Raw genomic sequence first — 19,675 nt, 5'->3', positions numbered from 1 at the left:
AGTGTGCATTACTAATGTTAACTAGCATTATAAATATTTTACTGTATATTATCAATATCAAAGTTGCATCATCAATGTTTATGTGTGTTTACAGTGTTTAAGTGTGCTTTCTCTATCCATGTTTAAGTGTATATTATCAATGTTTATGTGTGTGTTTGCAGTGTTTAAGTGTGCGTTATCAATGTTGTAGTGTGCTTATCAATACTTTTGTGTTTATTAACATATTTGAGCAGCATTACTGATGTTTTGTTCATTATCAATGTTTTCTTGTGTATAGTCAATGTTTAAGTTTGCATAGTTAATGTTTCAGTGTGTGTTCTCAACGTGTAGTACACATTATCAATGTTTAATGTGCTTTCTCAATGTTTTAGTATTTTTTATAGTATCTATGTTTAAGTGTTCTTTATAAATATTCTTCTGTGAATTATCAATGTTTTATGTGTTTTTTTATATATCATCTATGTTTAAGTATTCATTATCAATACTTACTATGTATTATCAATGTTGTATGTGGTTTTTTTTTTTTTATATCATCTATGTTTAAGTATTCATTATCAATACTTTACTATGTATTATCAATGTTTTATTTGCTTTTCGCAATGTTTTTGTGCTTTCTTTTTGTTTTACTTTCGTTATTATTGTTTTATCAATGTTTTACTTTTATATTTTATATAAAAAATGTTTAAGTGTGCATTAGTAATGTTTTTGTATGCATTTTCTATATTTATGTGTGCGTAATAAATGCCTTATTTGCATCACCGGTGTATTTATTTAACCGGTCTGATTTAAAGCGTTTCCTTATATTTTCCTCATCAGTGTTTATTTTATGACTTTAAAGATGAAGCATGTGCTTTAAGTTGTGTATTTTAAGAATTCTTAATGCTTTCAGTGTGATATTTTTTATATTTCGCCTTGTGTTATCCATATTTGATATTTGGAACATAATTATTTGAATGTGTTTTATTTTTAATCGATTTCTACCCAATGCTTATAGGATTGGTTTGTCAATATTTTCATGGGTATATTCTTCATTCAATGTTTCCATTTATATTTTAAATGTTGCTGCTTTAATCATTATTTCAATGTGACCGCAAATGCCACTGTACACTCTGTTTTGTGTCTCCACATATACATCGTATTTCAATAATCAGTATACATGAATGTTTTTCATTTATCAGTGTTCTCTGTTCTTAAACTGGAATATTTTAAGTATATTCACATATATGCACAACTATATTTTGATAGAAATTCCTCTTGGAGCTAACTGTACCGTCACCCCAACTGCATGTAATGAATCTAATTCTGAGTGCGTGCAGGGAACATGTGTATGTGCAAATGGCTACTTCGACTCGAACGGAGCTGCTGATGCTGGAGGTTGTTTGAGTAGTAAGTATTTAATCTTTCAATTCTCAATATTATTCCATAAGAAAAAAGTTGCAAATAATTATGCACAGAATTTTTTTAACATTTTAGGAAAGAGCTTGCCAGTGCTGGACCATTGGTCTTTTCCAGTTGGACAGACGTCTACTACTGATTCAAGAAATAAATATAAAACATATTTATCACAACACTGGGATTGAAAACATTCTACAAACACCTCCTATCTCATTGTCGACACGTAATAGCATCCTAATCTGCTATTTAGTTTTCCTTTCTCTCTCCTTTTTGAAAGTTTCTTTCTGTTGCATTATTTAAAAATAAAGATTGTGAAAAGATTGTGAGAAATATGGGTTCTTGGCTTAAACTAGCAGGAAGTTTGTCCAGGTATTGCCCACTCAATTCTCATTAATGAAGTATTATATCCCCACGTTATTAATTACATGTAAAATACAATTCCCTAAACCCATTACCTGCCAATAAAGGGATTTAAGGGCATCATTTATTACCCAAACATTTTTTTCTAAATGTTTTATATGGATAAACGATGTGAAATGCACATATAATCTACTTTGTTTCAATCTTCGGCAAGGTTATAAGAAACCTTTTATCCATCGTTTGGGAAATCTACATTCTCGTCTGAACCACGATTATGCATTGCTCGGTGATAAATACGATAAACTAATCAAAGTCTTCCGCAGAGAGTCCAGAACACTGCAACACGTCTGGTTAAACGTTTTCTACATACATGTATGTGTTGGATCGGTTACCTTAACGATATAGACTACAGTTAAGAAAGGCGAGGCACATGTATATGTCACAGATTGGAACAGTAACTAAGTATATACAGGAGCTTGTCACCATTTATCAGCCGTCGGACACAGAATCCTGGCTATGTTTCAGAAAATCTCTTACCGTGACTTATATAAACCGATGTTTTGGTAAGGTAGCAGCAACCTCCTGGAACAGTTTACCATTTCCTACCAGAGAGCTGACAACCCTTAAAAATTCCAAGGGTTTCTACTACTAAACTGTCTACTTCTACCTTTATAGCCCTCTTTTGTCACAATTGTCCGGTAAATACCAAATCACCTCATATTCACAGGTAGAATATGTAGTATATATGTATTATAAACACTTCCATGAATCTGGAATGATACTTTTACATGTGCTGTTAAACCACTAGGAGTAAATTTCCAAATGACATTGAGCACTAAGAAGTGCTGTATATTATCATTATATGTCATCTTTGACTATATATTTCTACTCCTACCTGTCAACTTTGTTTAATGTTCACAGCGCTAGCACTTGGTCAGACTTGTTCTATTGGAATACCCGATCAATGTGCCGACATGAACGCTGATTGTTCAGGAAAAGGTGTTTTATCGTGTAGCTGTAAAGAAGGTTTCTACAGGAGCCCCGGCGGAATCTGTGCAGCACGTACGTCATATACTGTTTACTGTTTACTGTTTACTTCAATGGTAATAATAATGTTCCCAACGGCCAAGGATGCTTGAAGACACACTATAAGTACCCAACCCTTCTTCCTTTCCCCCTGATTGACAGACGTATACATTATTACAGTGTGATTGACTTACATCATACCCATGGGAAGGACCCAAAGATAGAATACTTTACATTGAAATTTTAAAAGTTGAAATTACTTCAAAAATGTTTTCTGTGGGCTCTGATTGGTAGGGACAACCAACTATATCTATAAGTTGAGTTAACTGACTACTTGTAAGTTGAGGTATTGCAGTTCTATTCGGTCGATTCGATTGTTTGTCGAAACAATATCTGTCATTACTCGTTTCAATATATAAAGCTCACATAAGAACATGTTGTTCCTATAATAATAATTTGGAGTGTATTTCTACTAAGGGGTAATGTCTTATTTCAGTAGAAAAATATTTTAGAAATGTACATGTAGTTATGACCTTTCAGATATCAGTATTTTAGAAGTGATCCTAATTAAGCAATAATTCTCTTGCTGAGGAGATTTTGATGTGATGCCTGTGATTTTTGCATGTGCTCTACATTTTTTTTATCTTAAATGTACCGATATCTGAATATAACAGTCACAACTTTTACTTTCCCAATACAAATTGTGTAAATGAGTTGCTAACATTTTCGATTCAGAGCTAGCTCTTGGTGGAAGCTGTGACTCCGACGTGTCAGACCAGTGTGCAGATCAGAATGCCAGATGTGGAGACAGCGACACATGTGTCTGTACCGCAGGATTCTACGAAGTTGGAAGCATTTGTTCTGCAAGTAGGTTTACAATACTTGTTTTGCCCGTAGGTTTAAAGCACTTGTTCTGCCATTAGGTTACAGTACTTGTTCTGCCATTCGGAATTACAACACTTTTTTCTACCCATAGATTATTTCCGAATGTTTACAGAATCCTTTTAATAATATTGTACCAGTAAATAAAATCAACATATTGTTTAAGATAAAAAGATATAATCTTTTCCAAAGTGACATAAGGACTTTGCCTTCTGTTCGATCTCATTGATTAGCCTGAAGTTACTAAGTAAGTGTACAAACATTTCACAGTCTTTTTAATGTCTCGCACTATTTCCATTCTTTCTAACTGACGTAATGTGTGATTCACTATTAAACAGAACTTGGTCTCGGGGCGGCGTGTAACAATGTAAAAGGAGAATGTGAAACGGCGGATTCTGAATGCAATGAAAAGTGTGTGTGTACGACGGGCTTCTACGACTCCAACGGGGCTGAGCCTGATGGCACCTGCACTCCGAGTACGTACTGGAAATTTACTTAGCTTTTTAGCTTCATGACATTTTAAAGAATTCGAAAATAATTTCCTTCTAAGCATGGTGGTTTTCACAGTTTTTTATTTCGCTTTTTTCAACAATGAGTTATTTAGAAGGAGATCTAGTTTGCTACATCTATAGAACATCTCTTACCTACACCTGTTTTGCTGTTGACCTCTGTATTTTGTCTTTATATTAAGAGAAAGTTCTTTGATTTAATACAATTTATTTTCCAGGGGGAAACGAGCCTGAACTGAAGACATATGAATGTAGCCTGACTCTTATCCAGCAGTTTACAATAGAAATGAATGATCCGAACAGTGACGTTGCTAAAAGTATCGTGGCAGACGTAAGGATTCATATTCATTATTTCTAAAGTTGCCGCTGGTCCATTAATCTGAAACTTCATTTAATTAATGACCCGAACAGTAACGTTGCTAAAAGTATTGTGGCAGACGTAAAGATTCATATTCATTTTTTCTAAAGTTGCCGTTGGTCCATTAAACTGAAACTTCATCTAAGTTTTCTTTGTTCAAGGTGATTCCTAATTGTGTGGATTAAAAAAGAAAAAAAGCTCTAAATTATACCTAAAATTGATATAAATTAGTTAACATTTAAATAAGCTATTTGGATTATCACTGATCAGTGTGTACACAGTACGTTGTGCATATACTAGCTCACATATTTATGCAACTTAAAAAGAGTTACATGTCTGCTCAGATAATTCCATTCACAGTAAGCCATACATGCGCATGATATGTTCATTTTTCTTTCTCAGTTGAAAATAATCCTCCAAGCGTCCCTTGGTAACACGTTACTGGCTGTTGTGCTATTACGGCTTACGTAAGTGACATTTGTGTACAGTTGTTTCTTGCGTGTTGTCCGCTACGTTATATTACTAGCACACCTCAAACTATCATTTTGCAGGAATAAAGTCTGCAGATTGCCCGCGGGCTATCTGTTACAGAAAAACTGCTTATTAGCAGCAGTGAATACTAGTTTAAACTATCACAGGGTTTCTCTTCTTTAGGTACGCTTCCGACTTTAGTTACTTATATTTCTTACCTGGATACACGATAATGTTAATAGTTTGATATATGATGCTTTTGATTTAGATGTACCCCTGTTATTGTTATTTAGATATCCATAATGTGTTACATGTACTACCAGCCATTAATGTGATGTCCACGGCCATGGCAACTTCTAGTACTCCGCGAAGTATTCCAAATAAACAATATCGTTCTCAAATACCAGAAGTTCATAAGCCCTATACAACGTTTTAGGCATGTGACCGATGAAGATAATCTAAAACGAAAAAGACAAAATTACACAATAAAATTTAAGGAATGATAGCAATGGAGGTACTCTGAAATGAAAAAAAGACAAAATTACCCAACAACATTTAAGATAACTGTTCCTAACTATAGTACACTTGTTCCAAGCCGGACACAACTGGGACTGTATCTCTTGGCCAATTTCGTTCCTAATTGTAAATAATAAGCTTTTGAAAGATTTCTGATTGTAATGAGGGCTAAAATTCCATATATATATTATTGATTAAGACATAATAATTGCAAACATGTAAATTAATTACATACGTACCAATAATACGTTAATTAGATAATTTCGCTCTCATCAATGATGAGAAAATGTATTCTGGGAATATTTCGAATCATCCTCCATTCATGTCACTGATGTGAGTATAACAATTTAATTGAACATCCCTCTGTTTGAAACAACACAAAAAAGTTGATATTCTATTCGATTTGTGTATAAGATTAAATTTCCTGTCGGCACTTACCATATTGCAGCATCGGAATTTTTACCCGATTTTGTGACCTGTACTTCAAAGGGTTTTTTCACAATGGTAATGCCACGCGCATGCAGTCGGATGTAAGATACTTTACTTAAATCCAGAAAAAAAATCTATTCTCGTATAACATATAAACTGTATTTTGTAGGGAAGGAAGTGTAAATGTAGACTACGAAGTGACCCTATCAAGCCCCGTCACACCAGAGGCACTCAAAACAGCTGTAGTCAATGGTCAAAAGGCTGAGCTCAACAACCTGGCTTTCATCGTAAAAATAGACCCCAACTCTATCAATTTCAATGAATCAGGTACAGTATTTTTATACTATGAAACTGGAAAGCAAGGACGCTTTAAATAATATATATCTATACGATTGAATTATGTAGCTTACCTCGCACTTCTCACTATTATCGTTTGGTTTTCGATCACGCTCTAAACGAGATTACTTAGTTAACATATTTTATAATTTCTCGGAGAATTAAATATGTTTCGTTGCATATGCTATTTTATTTCTCTCCAAAATGACAATAGAATCCAAGAGAAAAATGTGCATAATCATAAGTTTTCCAAAAAATTGACGAAAATCTATCTCTATTGAGATCTTACAGCAAACGAGTTAATTTAGAAAGGTTTTAGAAATTAGAATATTTAAACAGTTATAAGTTTCAAAAATATGAAATATTCAGAACAATAGAATGATAAAATCGGTAGATGATTGATCATTTGAAAACTGTTTCATAAGAATGTGGAATGGATAGTCAGTTCATTTCTAGGTTGAGAATAACGTAGTCTCTGTTTATTTTTAAGCATCAAAACGACCACATACACTCGTTTAGTATTTTAGTGGGCTGATTTGTACAGGTGTTGACCATATAATGCTTATATAAAAAAAAGATACATAAGCATTAATCATAGATGGTCTTTTTTTCAAATGTTTCAACCTACTTTCTATTGCATTTTCTCTCATGAAACAGATTTTGGCGATTAACTAAGGTATACTCAACAGCATTGTATAAGCGACATTTCTTTGTTTTTCTCTCTCATTTTATCAAGTTGTTCTAGGAAATCAACTGCGTGTATAGAACAAGTTTGATCGGAGCTATGTTGCAAACGATCATAAATGTTTAAAAAGTGCATATTATAGTCTGTTGAATATTCATTGGGGAATCGCCACACAGCTGTTCATGAGAATGTTCAAACTGTATGTTAACTGTGTGCTTTTTCGATCAAGCTAAAGAAATATTAGATTTATAGTAGTTATGTTATAGCATGCTGCATCCGTGAGCCAATCATTTAGAACATAGCTAAAATAGCGTATCCTGATTAATATACTTCTTTTGTACGGTCTTTATTTGGCTGCATACAAACTACAGAGAGATTTGTGGTTTCTATTTTAGTCCAAGTTCCCTGCGTTAAAACCGGGTCCAACAGAACAGACATCCTTCTCAACGGTCGCTGTGGTGACCACAGTGAAACAGGCGTCTGTGTAACACCTAACAGTGCATGTGTGGAAAGATTTGGGGAATGGAGCTGTCGTTGTGAGTCAGGCTTCATCCAAACTAAGGATCAGAGAAGCTGCACGCCTGGTAGGTGTTTCGTTCATGTTGATGTGGTTAGAATATCCTATTTATCTTCTCCTACAAATAACATTAGAAATCGTCTTGAATGCGTAACCGAACACAGTATCAAATTCCTATTTTTTGTGACGAGTTACTTGGTTCGTTGGAAACAAAGTTCTTAAAAATGCCCATGACAAACCAAAAAAATAATATGCTTTTATGCTTTTTTTCGATTTTTTTCTACTTTACAAATACTAATGATGGAATAACTTTTGATTTAGGTTTTCATTTAAATATTATCCTTATCTCACGCATAAATGAACATATTTCCATAGCCAGGAACTATACGTTGATTTGTGATAGCTACGTTACGGAGATTAGATACTGTAGATAATCCCCTTATCCGCCGCCAGTCTGTGAACAGTTTCAGGACCAGCTTCATTATCAAATTGCACTGGATGATTACTCGTGATAAGAAGCCCTAGTTACATTGGGATCAAAGGTCCAAATCAATCAAATTACCACAATATAAAAATATGTTTTTGTACATTGTAGTATATTTTTATCTAGAACTTTGCAGATTATAAAATGACAATCGATAGGTTGAGGAGGATGCTTATTGATTATTGGATTAACATGTCAATGGTCCTAATGAAGACAACATACTCGATCTTTTTTGGTTTGTAAGTTAAATACTATTATGTTATGCTACAGTATCTTGGTGTTTTTTTTTTATTACATCTTAGTTTTAATGCATCAAAAACAACTTCATTTGTGTAGTTAAGTTTTGAATTCTTCTTTTGCTTATGCATTGCAGTACCAAAGGTCCTGTTCGCCTATCCGAACCTTACCGTGTCCCTGCAAGTACCAAAGCCTGTTGGAACACCAAGTAAGTAAACTTCATAGTATTTGTAGATAATTATAGATATACTGTTCATATAGAGATAAGTACATACCTTAAATGTATATATTTAACTACAAACATATTTTCCTTTTACCATCAGTCCATTTCATTTGAAACTAGTTAAATCTTTACGTTGATCTTTGCAACGTCCAAACATCAAAAGCACACTTGGAGCTAGAACAAGGATACCTAAACCTGTAAAGATTGTACCCCTTTCACCAATCTGCTTTTTTGTCACTGTTGTAATTATTTGTAAATTGTTGCAATACTTACAACAACGTGCCCTCTGGTGGTTAAAACCTGCAAACAAATTGAACAAATTTCAATAGCAGTCGACTATTCAGATACTATGTATTCAATATACAGTAAAATTTCATAAAAAGGTATCTCTTGTTATTTCATACATTATCAATATTCACCAGTCTTTGACAAATTTGTTTTCAAACTTAATATCTTTGAAAAGGGTACACCTTTTTGTTGTAAATAATACACGTCTGTAATTGTTTTAATGATGAAGGTCAAACGACACTTGTCCATGTAAGCTATACTGAGAATTAATTCACGTGCTTCATTGTTGACCATAACAGTATTACAACCAAAGATAAACTGTTATATGGATATAGATATAAGAAACGGTTACACAATCATAACTTAAGATGCATTGCTTTATATGTTTAACTAGATATACTGTTACACTGAAAAAAAACCTACAATTACAGAGAAAGAGCGTAGCAAATTGTTCCATGAAATCTGTTTGAAAGAGGCAATATAATGGAATAACTGGAAATGTTATCTATGCTCTTACCTTTTCAGTTTTTACCATCCCTTTCGCAAATGACGTCGCGAATCTATGTACTGATGTACCGGAAGTCAATTTTATAAAGGCATTTACAGAGAATAACTTCCGGTATGAAGTAAATTGTTCTGCAGTGACCGTGATCCTGGATTCTGCATTGTCTAGTTCAGATGCAAGTTTTGCTTTGGGTATTCAAACCAAGATGGCGTTTAGTGACCTGGTGGTCGCTGACAAAATAGTGGCCATATTGGAGACATGGTCAGATGTGTCGATACCAACAGAACTTTGTGTCACTGTTGCTGACGGGATGTTTTCTGGGCAGTTACTGGCCACGTTACCAACGTTGCGGTCAGGAGATTCGTATAATGCCCCAGAGTCAGTGAAATATCGGTTATCTGGAGAAAATGTGTACTCTAAAATCGCCATCAGCCTGACCACCATTACTGGACAGTCCAGCATTACAGCCTACCTGGACACATTTGACATTACGTACGGCTCTAAAATCTTAACGCTCAAAGTACTTATCATTAGAGCATCAATGGTCGTAACGAAAAGAGAAAACACAAAGTCAAAAGTAATCGAATATTCAATTTCAGATCCTTTCACATTAGCATCTTCAGATATACCACTTACAAACTTGACACTTGGGTCCTCTGACGTAAGCATTGGACCCGGTGGTCTCGACTTTGAGAGTGGCCTGTCGCCGATCATTTTCAATATTGAAGTCAGTGTGTGTTCAATGACGGCTTCAACCAAAGTAGTCCTGCACATAACGGACGTCAATGATAACCCGCCTCAATTTTCAGACACAACATACTCGTTCGACATCTTTCCCACCTCTCTGTCAGGTCTGTTGGTGGGTGTAGTCCAGGCAACTGATATCGACACCATGACAACTCTGACCTACAGTGTTGACAGTTCGTTCTTCAGTATTAACCATCAAGGCGTCATACAGACATTGGCTAGAACAGAACTTATACCATTTCGGGATATAAGCGGAGAGTCAAAATACTCGGCAAACATACTTATAAACGTGACAGCAAGTGATGGAGTAAAGGACAACACGGCTGACGTGATTGTGAACCTGTCTCGACAACCTGGCACTAATCTAGGGTTGAATTTCATTGCCAATGTATTTGAAAACATGCCCCCAGGTACACCTGTGGTTAGGGCTAATGTCAGCGGCTTCATCAGTTATGAGTTTGCGAGTAGCAGAGCCGAGGAATACTTCACAATCAACCAAACTACGGTAATCCCTCAATCCTCATTTTATTAAGGATCCAGGGTTATTCGGGAAGCTACCGTTGTTATTACTTTTTGACCCACTCCATTTTATTAAGATATATGTAATTCAGGCTTTTATGAAAATCAGCCATAAAATACCAAATGAGTTCTAGTGTCTTTGAGCAGTTTAACATGTCATGTATTTTGAACGATGATGTTAATGAAGAAATTGAAATTGAAATTTGTTATAATATTATAATTTTTAATATAATCATTCATTAAGTACCAAATAAGTTATGGTGTCTTTTAGCAATTTAAAAATTCATGTTTTTTCAAACGATTATTTTAATGAATAAACCAATTATTGAAATTTGTTGTAATGCGTAGTTTAAAAGATTTTTAAGTTGCTGATGTGGTATGCAGGGGGAAGTCCTAACAAAGAAAAGACTGGATAGAGAAAACCAGAATGAACAAAAGCTGCAGTTCGCAATAACAGCATTCAAGAGCAGTGAGACTTCTTGTTCTCTAACCGTGAGTCTTTTACCTGTCTTGGACGATTTATTTCATCAAGGTATTTGTCTTATTTATTATAATGATATTGGTGGTTCATAGTCATATCACATACACACAAAAAATGAACTTGTAATTAAAAATTAATGAAGAGATTAGTAAGCGAAAATGTCATCAAAACTGAAATGGATTGTTTCTGACAAGAACACAAGATATGCTGACCACTAAACTAGAAATGTCATCAGGGAGGGTAGATTAGAGACAAAAGAAGTTGATATTCCTTTGGGTCTGTGACTAACAAATCATTCAGGGATGTTTTTTCCTGGATGGTTTTCACATATATTTTCACCAACTTGGATAAAACAATCTCTATTTCTGTTTCCTTTCCAACAGGTACTTGGAGATATTGAAGTGGTAGTGGATGATGTCAACGACAATGCGCCTGTGTTTGAGCGCTCAAAGTACACGGGAAAAATAGAGGAAGGTAGCTCTACTGGAAGGACTGTTAAGGTGTGTAAAGGGGGAAGATTCACCACTACACCATATATTGTTCATGCAAGACCTCCGATTTTTTTAATAAATAATGTTATTTTCCTTCGTTTTCTAATTGTTTTAACTTGTTTATTTAACTTTTCATTTGTCATATCCTCTGCATCGTGCTTTCTTTCAGGTCGATAGTGGCATCACTGCTACTGACGCCGATGAAAATCCTTCTTTTACCTTCGCAATAGCCAGTAGTAATTTCGCAATACACCCAGAGACGGGTGTGATAACAACAATTTCAGAACTTGATCGTGAGGTGATCGATATTGTAACCCTTGTCGTCACGGCTGATGATGGTGTAAACACAGGGTCGGTTAGCATAAACATCACGGTGACTGACATCAATGATAATACACCAACGTTCGATTTCACGTCAGGAGACTGGTAGGTCGTGTATTGTTGACTAATCATTGAACATCTATAATCAATCTATATACATGTAATAATGTCGTAGAGCGAAAAGCAAATTAAATGTCTTTTGCGAATTATTTTTGTCCGATTGGGAAATATATATTATATACAGGTTCATATAACACAAATTAATGGCAATTGTGTAGGCAAATTCCTCTGGCTGCAATAATTGGATATGTTTTGTTCAAAACTGGGTCATTGACATAGTTCTTTCATTTCTTTTTCTCTTTCTACTGTAAAGTTACTTGATAATTAATTGCTAGCTCAGACTGTATCTGTCAGTACAAACCCAAACCCGCCTTACTTCAATTTGTTACCTTATCCTCTGAATAACTAATTAGATACTTATTTTAAATTATTGTGTAATACATATAGTCTATCATTTGTGCTGAATACACCCAATTTTGTGAAAAAAATCAATTAGTTGAAGGTGCCACTGTATCGTAGAACTAGAACTACTGCTAGAAATTGTGTGAAAGATTGCAATGCAATCTCTTAAAAATAAACAGTTGAAAATATTTTGTTTCTTTGGACAGACTTTTTTCGAAATATAGATGAACTATATACCGATACAAATATGTTGTAAATGGTAACTAATAGTTTTCATTTTCACAGTTTTATTATAACTTTTTTTATATTTTTCTCATCAAGGAGGTCAACGAGTATAAGTGAGGGAGCATCAATCGGAAATGTTGTCACCACGGTAACAGCAAATGATCTGGACGAAGACGAAAATGGCCGAGTATTTTACAGAATCCAAGGAGACTCCGGTTACTTCCGAATAGACAATAGACTCTCGGGAAAAATTACTGTTGCACAAATTACTGTTGCACATTCACTGGACAGAGAAACAATTCCATTTCATAACTTCACCTTACTAGCACGTGATAACGGAAGTCCACTCCGCAGTGTGACCACAACGATGGTGGTGAGAATCATTGATGTAAACGACAATGACCCAGTCTTTGATTCTGCAGCTCTTATAGCGGACATACCGGAGGACAAGTCGATTGGTTCTTCGTTGTTTAATGTTTCAGCTTCTGACAAAGATGAGGGTGTGAACGGGGATATAGCCAGTTACAACTTCATCAGGTAAGCGAGGGTGATCTTGTGGAGGTATTAATTTGAATCCTAGTTGTATTTATTTTTTGTTTTAATATCAACTATATAGTGCACTATATGATGCTTTATGTTTCAGTGGTAATGAAGATGGAATATTCTCTATTGATAACGATGGAGTTATTCGTTGTGACAAGAATTTAGATTACGAAACTACAACTGAATATAAACTGGTTACAGTAGCAAAGGATAATGGAAAAACTCCAAGAAGCAGCTCTTCAACGGTCACCATAAGAGTAACGGACGTAAACGACAACGCACCTTACTTCACACAAGATATCTCTACTGGAGCCCACTACATCAAAATAAAAAAGTGAGTTGATATGGGTTATTATACTACTAGGGTCCGTTTTGTCAAAACCCAGAAAGGAGGGTAGGACAGGGTTAAAGCACTAATAAATCCACTTTACTAAAATAATTTGAAATATTTTATAAGTGTTAAGTGGCTTTATAATGGAAACAAACTGGAGTAATGGTGGTTTCTGCATTCGGTTTGTGGAGTATATATCAAGATAATTATAATTTTAAAAAAATGCTACTAACCAGAAGACTTGATATTAATTTAAATTGTCAGCTTTATTAAAAACAGAGCTTGGAATATAATACAATTTTAAGTGTGTGTGTTGTTTTTTTTGAAGATAAAACAATGATGTTTGGAAAGCTTAAGAATTGTTCTTCACTCGCAGTTTAGTCTGTTTTAATTTATTGAACAAGAGTGTGCACGATTTTTTATGATATCGACCTTGTTCATCGAATTTGTTTACGAAGCTGAATTGAGTTGTATTCACTTTGATTTGCAAGAGACAGCCCTGCATTTATTAATCATTTAACATGCATATATTGCTTTAACCATAACAGGTCGGATTTCAGCGGTCAGGCTGAGAAACCAATCATGGTAGTAACCGCTCTAGACCGAGACAGTGGTCTGAATGGCCAGATAAACAAGCCAATCAATATGTCCTTGCCGACTGGACTTAGCCTCACTCTGAATAGCAGTGGTGTCATGCGTACTAAAACATCCGACCCACCCATCAAGAACCTCACAGTCATACTGATCGCCATGGACAAAGGCAACCCCCCCCTTACCTCCACGGCCACACTGACGTTGGAAATTGTGGAGGACGACTCCTCATCCGGGAAAGTAAAATTTAATCTTCAAGACATCCAAATGTCTATTCCAGAAAACATCCCAAATATAGATATAGGAACGTTGTCTGGTGATGTGACCAGCCAGAATGGCAAGACGGTAATTTTTGACAAGGTTTCAGGAGCTGAAAACGTGAAGGTTGAATCTTCCGGTAACATCAAGGTCGAAGACCCGTTTGACAGGGAAGCGATTCAGTCTACCGTAATTGTTGTACGTGCTACCGTTGAGGATGACACAGATTTAGCACTAGTAAGTTTCCTCAATACTTTGTAAAAAATGTCAATAATAAGTCAATAAATTAAAAACTGTCCTTAATGTAAAATGATACAAGTTATAGGTTTAATTTTATTTCCCATTAAAGAATATACTATAGGAAGAAATCTACATATTTGGTACTGCAACACCAAGAGACCGAATACTAACGGTGTTAGCATTACGTGTTGTAATGGTACCACTTTTATATCGAAATAAACAAAAGATCCACGGAAGTTATTGTGACACATGGCTCCGCTGGTAGCTTGGTTGATTTTTAGATTTGGGCCGAAATCAAACTTAAGCCGGAAATTGATAGTAAAGACATTTGTAGAAAGTGACATTATACTCAAAATATTCCGCGCGGAAACCAACTGGCTTTTTCACATAATCCAAGATGGCCAATGGCGGCCATATTGATGTTCAGATTTGGTTCCGAATCGAATTTAAGCGGCAAATTGAAAATACAGTTATGTGTAGTTGGTTTCATGATAATCAATGGTTGGTCATTTCAAGTCGCAAAACGTGTCAACAGTTTATGTCCTATTATAACTAAATCTAGTTCGGCGCAATTGGTTTCGGTTGTTTGAGGCCTAATGAATACTGTATATTAAGACTAACAATTATTCCTATGGCTTATAGGCCACATAAATGTTTTTAAGCAAATGTGATAATCGTATAAAATCATCTAGATCTCTCGTTACATTTGGGTGACCACTGTACGATTGTCAGTGGTACAAATTATGCGCAATTAGATTACCTAAGGGTTGTTATGGATTTATCCTACTTCTATTTCTGTCGATTTTTCTTTGTCCATAACTTTGCAAACCACTTGTTTGTTTATTTGTGGTTTACCGTTCTCGCAACAGCCAGGGTCCCATGAGGACGGTCTTTTCAAACCATATGGTTACAACCCTTCTTCAGAGTTCTCCAAGACGTGGCTATTTATCAATACAAAATTTCAGAGAAAGGTTAGAATTATGCCTTCAGCGATTCCGAATTTATGAGTTACATCTAAACGATGTGTCCTAATGACACTCCCTGTGTAAATTCAATATTGAGGTTTGGGTATCAAGTGTGGTATGCAAAGTTCTTCCTCCGTGTGTTTCTATGCAGCCTCAGAAATAAGTTCAAATCGATGTATTTTTGTACGATAACCGCACAAATGTGTTACAATTTAACAGGTGACTGTGACTGTGACTGACATGAATGACAACCATCCAACGTTTGGCTCGACTGATAAATACCGCCGCATTCTGAAGGAAGACATACCCATCAATACAAATATAGTAAATGTACTCGCCAAAGACGAGGACGAGGGGCTCAACCAAAAAATAACCTATACAATTGTGGGATCTGACGGTAAGCTGCACCAAGGAGAACATATGTTTGTGTTGTTTTCTCTTCTTTAGGACTTAAAAAAAGATACTTCATTCATCTATTTTATATTCCCTTTATATAAAAGGTTTGTCCGGGACATATCTTCTATACTACTGCACCTGCAGTAACCAGATTTGCCATGCAAGTACATCTTCGGATGACCGAATTAAATGAGTTAGGAATACGTTTTTTTCTTTGAATGCTTACATTACGTACTGGACCTTTCTAAATGTTTTGTTATAATGTCATTATTCACGTAACTTAACAAGAAAATTGTTATTGGACAGCTTGTTTCAGTCACTTTGCTATTAATTCGGCGACTGGCGTAATGACATTGAAGAAAAACCTGGACCGAGAAGGTGCTTTTGCGCTCTGCGATTTTTCTGTAGAAGTAAGTACCATGTATGCGTTGTCAAGTTAATAATAAGTGAATGAGAACAAGTTGTAATTTAAGTATTTACTTAATATTCAAAACGTCTACTAAATGTTTTTAATAGTTTCAACAAGGAGAAATTATGCTAATTCTAATAACACAATGTAAGCAGGTACTAGTAATATTATGACATTGCAGAGCAAAATGGTGTCATTTATTCAAAGCTCACTTAAAGTCATAGGCTAGTAAATTAACCAACAAAAAACATTTTTTATTAAATGTCGCGAAGCACGTTTATTTCTTATACTGTGTTTATTACATAGGTTGATGTGTAAAACAAAATTACTTGAAATATAGAAGCGCCTTTCGGAAATATTTGGTTTGTCAATGCAGAAAACCAAACAAAGATATATCAAACATTTTTGTGTTGCCAGGCAGCTGACGCTGGCAGTCCATATCGTCTCACAGCAGTCGTTCCCGTAGAGGTAACGATACAGGATGTTAACGACAACAGTCCAATCTTCAGCGATCAGTCATCCGGAGGGGGATATGACATCACAGTAAAGGAGGACCTGCGCATTAGCGACGAGGTAAAGAAAGAAAAATCATGAGGAATATCAGAGAGTGAGAAAGTTATAGGAGATGTGTTGGCGATAAGGAGGGCATATGAGGTCTATTTTACACATGCCAGGTTATATACTTGGTTTTTTACTCTAAGGAACTTTTTTCCTCAAACTTGAAGTGAAATTCTAAAATATGCATAATTAATAAATTACCAACTGATTGAAACAAAGAAATAATGCATAAACTTTTATTATAGAAATATGAACAAAATTTAACATTTCAGTTAAGAATATTCATGATGTTGAGAAGTACCCATGAAATAACGTCAATAAAAAACAATCCATACAAAGGAATTCAATTGAAAAGTTTTTGAAAATACAATAAAGGAGTGTCAGCCATATTGCAGTATCGATTCTCTCCTTAGTCCTTTATAAAGCCGAGTGCCTAGTATACCTCCAACTTGGAACAACAACAACAGGGTTACGAAACAATTGTGACAAACTGAGAAATTCCAGGAGACAGTACTTTCAAACAGTTGATCTATCTTCGCTCAACGAACAATCTCAATTCGAATTCAATCGTGCATACTGTTGACATATGATTTTATTTAAACGTGGAATACTCCTCTATACTAAACGGTCATAATTCTAGTGATACGTACCGTCACTATAGTTTATGATAGGAATATTTTGTGCGTAGTATACGCAGATTTAAATAACAGTAATATCACAAGCTGTTATAATGCTTGAAGTGTTAAGCAATCGTTCTTCCAATTTTATCAAAAATGCCTATTTAAGTATACATATGTTGGGTTTGTATGAAGATGCAGTTATAGTTTTAACATGTGTTTGATAGTTAAGCCGTCATACATTTCGTAAATCTTGTGCTGTACGTGTAGTTCAAATACTACTAAGGAGACAGAATCCTTACGAAAATTGTGGCATCTACAGTAATACCAATATCTATGGAGATCACATTATGTTATATATTAAGACACTGAGCTTGATTTCTGTAAGTTGAATCCATTTTAACACATATCTGCTCTACATACCAAAAGCTCAAAATGACATTAATTTCAAAATATTCTGTAGTGTGTTCGGTATAGGATTGTATGGTTGTCGTATTTTTTTGTCAGGTATGTGTTATATGAAATATGAGTAATACCCTGAAGAATCCTGGGTTTTGTTGTTGGGCATTATGTTCTTTTATTGCTTCAATGATAGCTTCATTAGTGAAATTCCAGTTAATCACTTCTGCACAAGAGTGTGAATTTGGAAAAATAAAACCATATACTTGTACCATTAAAGAGCACTTGGTCGGGTCAATTTATATTTAATTGGCCATTTATGTTCTTTGATCAGCTCTAAATATATCTGTTCTAAATATAAGAGCAAGGGCAATATTTCTCACCATAGACTTTATTGGTATATATAATATAATGATAATATAATTTTGACCTTATACAGGTACTAATAATTTTTTTACTTTTCAGACGGAATCCTTTGGTTTTATCAGAGATGAAGATATTGGAGAAAATGGTGACATTGATGTGTCTGTAACACTAGATTCAGACTGTCCATTTACAGCCAAGCTGAGTGCGTATTACACTAAACAAATCAATTATAGTGATTATCTTATTAAACTGCTTTCATTAATAACTTGCTTATATAAGAATGGTACATTAGTAATCACAGAGTAAGTATACCTCTGTGACGAAGTTTTAATGCTAAAGCGCAGATTTGATTGACAGAAGCGTCAGTTATGGTTGTTAATGCCCTTAAGCGGTATATAAATTTCAGGACTAAGTAAGCTCAATTGCAATAACTACAGCACATCTTCATATAGGAACTGTTGAAACACCACACAGTTTAAATCAGAAAGAAGTTTAGTTTCTGGAAGAATTCAGAAAATATATCATTTAATTCCATTTTGTTTTTTATAGATATAACAACAGTTGACATCTTCAAAATCATCTTCACATTGACGTCTGCGTTAGACTTTGAAACAGTGAGGTTACATACTTGCGAGGTGTTGGTGTTTGATAAAGGAACTCCATCTCTCACTAGTACTGTAGATGTCAAGGTGACAGTGACTGACGTCAACGACAACGCACCAGTGTTTTCCGCTAAAACTTACGCCGTCAATGTTTCGCGTGACGCAAGCATTGATCAAACACTTATTGATGAAATAAATGCAACTGATGTGGAGTCGCAAGATCTAACTTTTCTGTTTGGTAAGGAGTAAGTTAAGGGATTAAGTACGACGTAAGTTAAGAAAACAGGTGTAAATTAAGTTGTTAGCCAGGATGTACAAGTAAGTTAAAGAACTAGATATGATGCTAGTTTAAAGATTTTAGGTAATGTGAAAGTGTAAGTTAAATGATGTAAAAAATATATATTAATCTTGACATAATTAGACTTTCAGACAATTCTATCTTCAGCATTAATAGTTTCCCAGGCAGAGTATATCTAGAATTGTAAGAAAATAGTTATACCATGTCATGTCAAGACGAGCAAACGAGCGTTCATAGAATCATTGTTTTATCAGGTGGCAAGTATTTTTTCCATTATTAATTTGCGGATATTTTTTGGAATCATGAACGACTTTCCAGTACAATGTATTCTATAATTGTGAGACAGATATCTGTATGCTTTCGTGTAAGTTCATGTGATATTACCTGTGGAGTGGTATATTGACGTACTTCAAATAACACGTGGATTTGAATATTGACTACGTAAGATAACTTGTTACTACTTCGTAATGTCTGTTTGTTTAGCTCCAACGAAAAAAGACGATATAGCCTACAAAGATTATTTCAGCTTCAATTTTAAAACGGCTAGTATCACCGTTAAATCTAAGCTAGTGGACTTCCAAAGAGATGAGGTGGTCCTGTACGTTATAGCTGTGGATGGAGGCCTCTCTACTACA

The 19,675-nt window shown here is 34.9% G+C and overlaps 1 protein-coding gene across 1 annotated transcript in view; it reads left to right on the top strand.

Annotated features, from left to right (window-relative positions):
* The window catches only part of LOC110463554 (protocadherin Fat 4-like), a 41,988-nt gene that overhangs the window by 3,327 nt on the left and 18,986 nt on the right, over nucleotides 1-19,675 (top strand). The window contains exons 3-24 of the mRNA XM_021518220.1: nucleotides 1,246-1,386; nucleotides 2,677-2,817; nucleotides 3,517-3,648; nucleotides 4,002-4,139; nucleotides 4,391-4,503; nucleotides 4,933-4,997; nucleotides 6,116-6,273; nucleotides 7,363-7,551; nucleotides 8,342-8,413; nucleotides 9,242-10,473; nucleotides 10,872-10,979; nucleotides 11,352-11,468; nucleotides 11,629-11,885; nucleotides 12,564-13,004; nucleotides 13,111-13,344; nucleotides 13,890-14,427; nucleotides 15,615-15,792; nucleotides 16,098-16,201; nucleotides 16,618-16,773; nucleotides 18,240-18,342; nucleotides 18,690-18,980; nucleotides 19,524-19,671. Of these exons, the coding sequence (XP_021373895.1) occupies nucleotides 1,246-1,386; nucleotides 2,677-2,817; nucleotides 3,517-3,648; nucleotides 4,002-4,139; nucleotides 4,391-4,503; nucleotides 4,933-4,997; nucleotides 6,116-6,273; nucleotides 7,363-7,551; nucleotides 8,342-8,413; nucleotides 9,242-10,473; nucleotides 10,872-10,979; nucleotides 11,352-11,468; nucleotides 11,629-11,885; nucleotides 12,564-13,004; nucleotides 13,111-13,344; nucleotides 13,890-14,427; nucleotides 15,615-15,792; nucleotides 16,098-16,201; nucleotides 16,618-16,773; nucleotides 18,240-18,342; nucleotides 18,690-18,980; nucleotides 19,524-19,671 (5,056 nt within the window). The remainder of the gene's footprint in view (nucleotides 1-1,245; nucleotides 1,387-2,676; nucleotides 2,818-3,516; nucleotides 3,649-4,001; nucleotides 4,140-4,390; nucleotides 4,504-4,932; nucleotides 4,998-6,115; nucleotides 6,274-7,362; nucleotides 7,552-8,341; nucleotides 8,414-9,241; nucleotides 10,474-10,871; nucleotides 10,980-11,351; nucleotides 11,469-11,628; nucleotides 11,886-12,563; nucleotides 13,005-13,110; nucleotides 13,345-13,889; nucleotides 14,428-15,614; nucleotides 15,793-16,097; nucleotides 16,202-16,617; nucleotides 16,774-18,239; nucleotides 18,343-18,689; nucleotides 18,981-19,523; nucleotides 19,672-19,675) is intronic.

The sequence above is a fragment of the Mizuhopecten yessoensis genome, unplaced genomic scaffold (genome assembly GCF_002113885.1).
Source record: "Mizuhopecten yessoensis strain PY_sf001 unplaced genomic scaffold, ASM211388v2 scaffold10917, whole genome shotgun sequence".
Taxonomy (NCBI): domain Eukaryota; kingdom Metazoa; phylum Mollusca; class Bivalvia; order Pectinida; family Pectinidae; genus Mizuhopecten; species Mizuhopecten yessoensis.
This window is presented reverse-complemented; position numbering and strand designations above follow the sequence as displayed.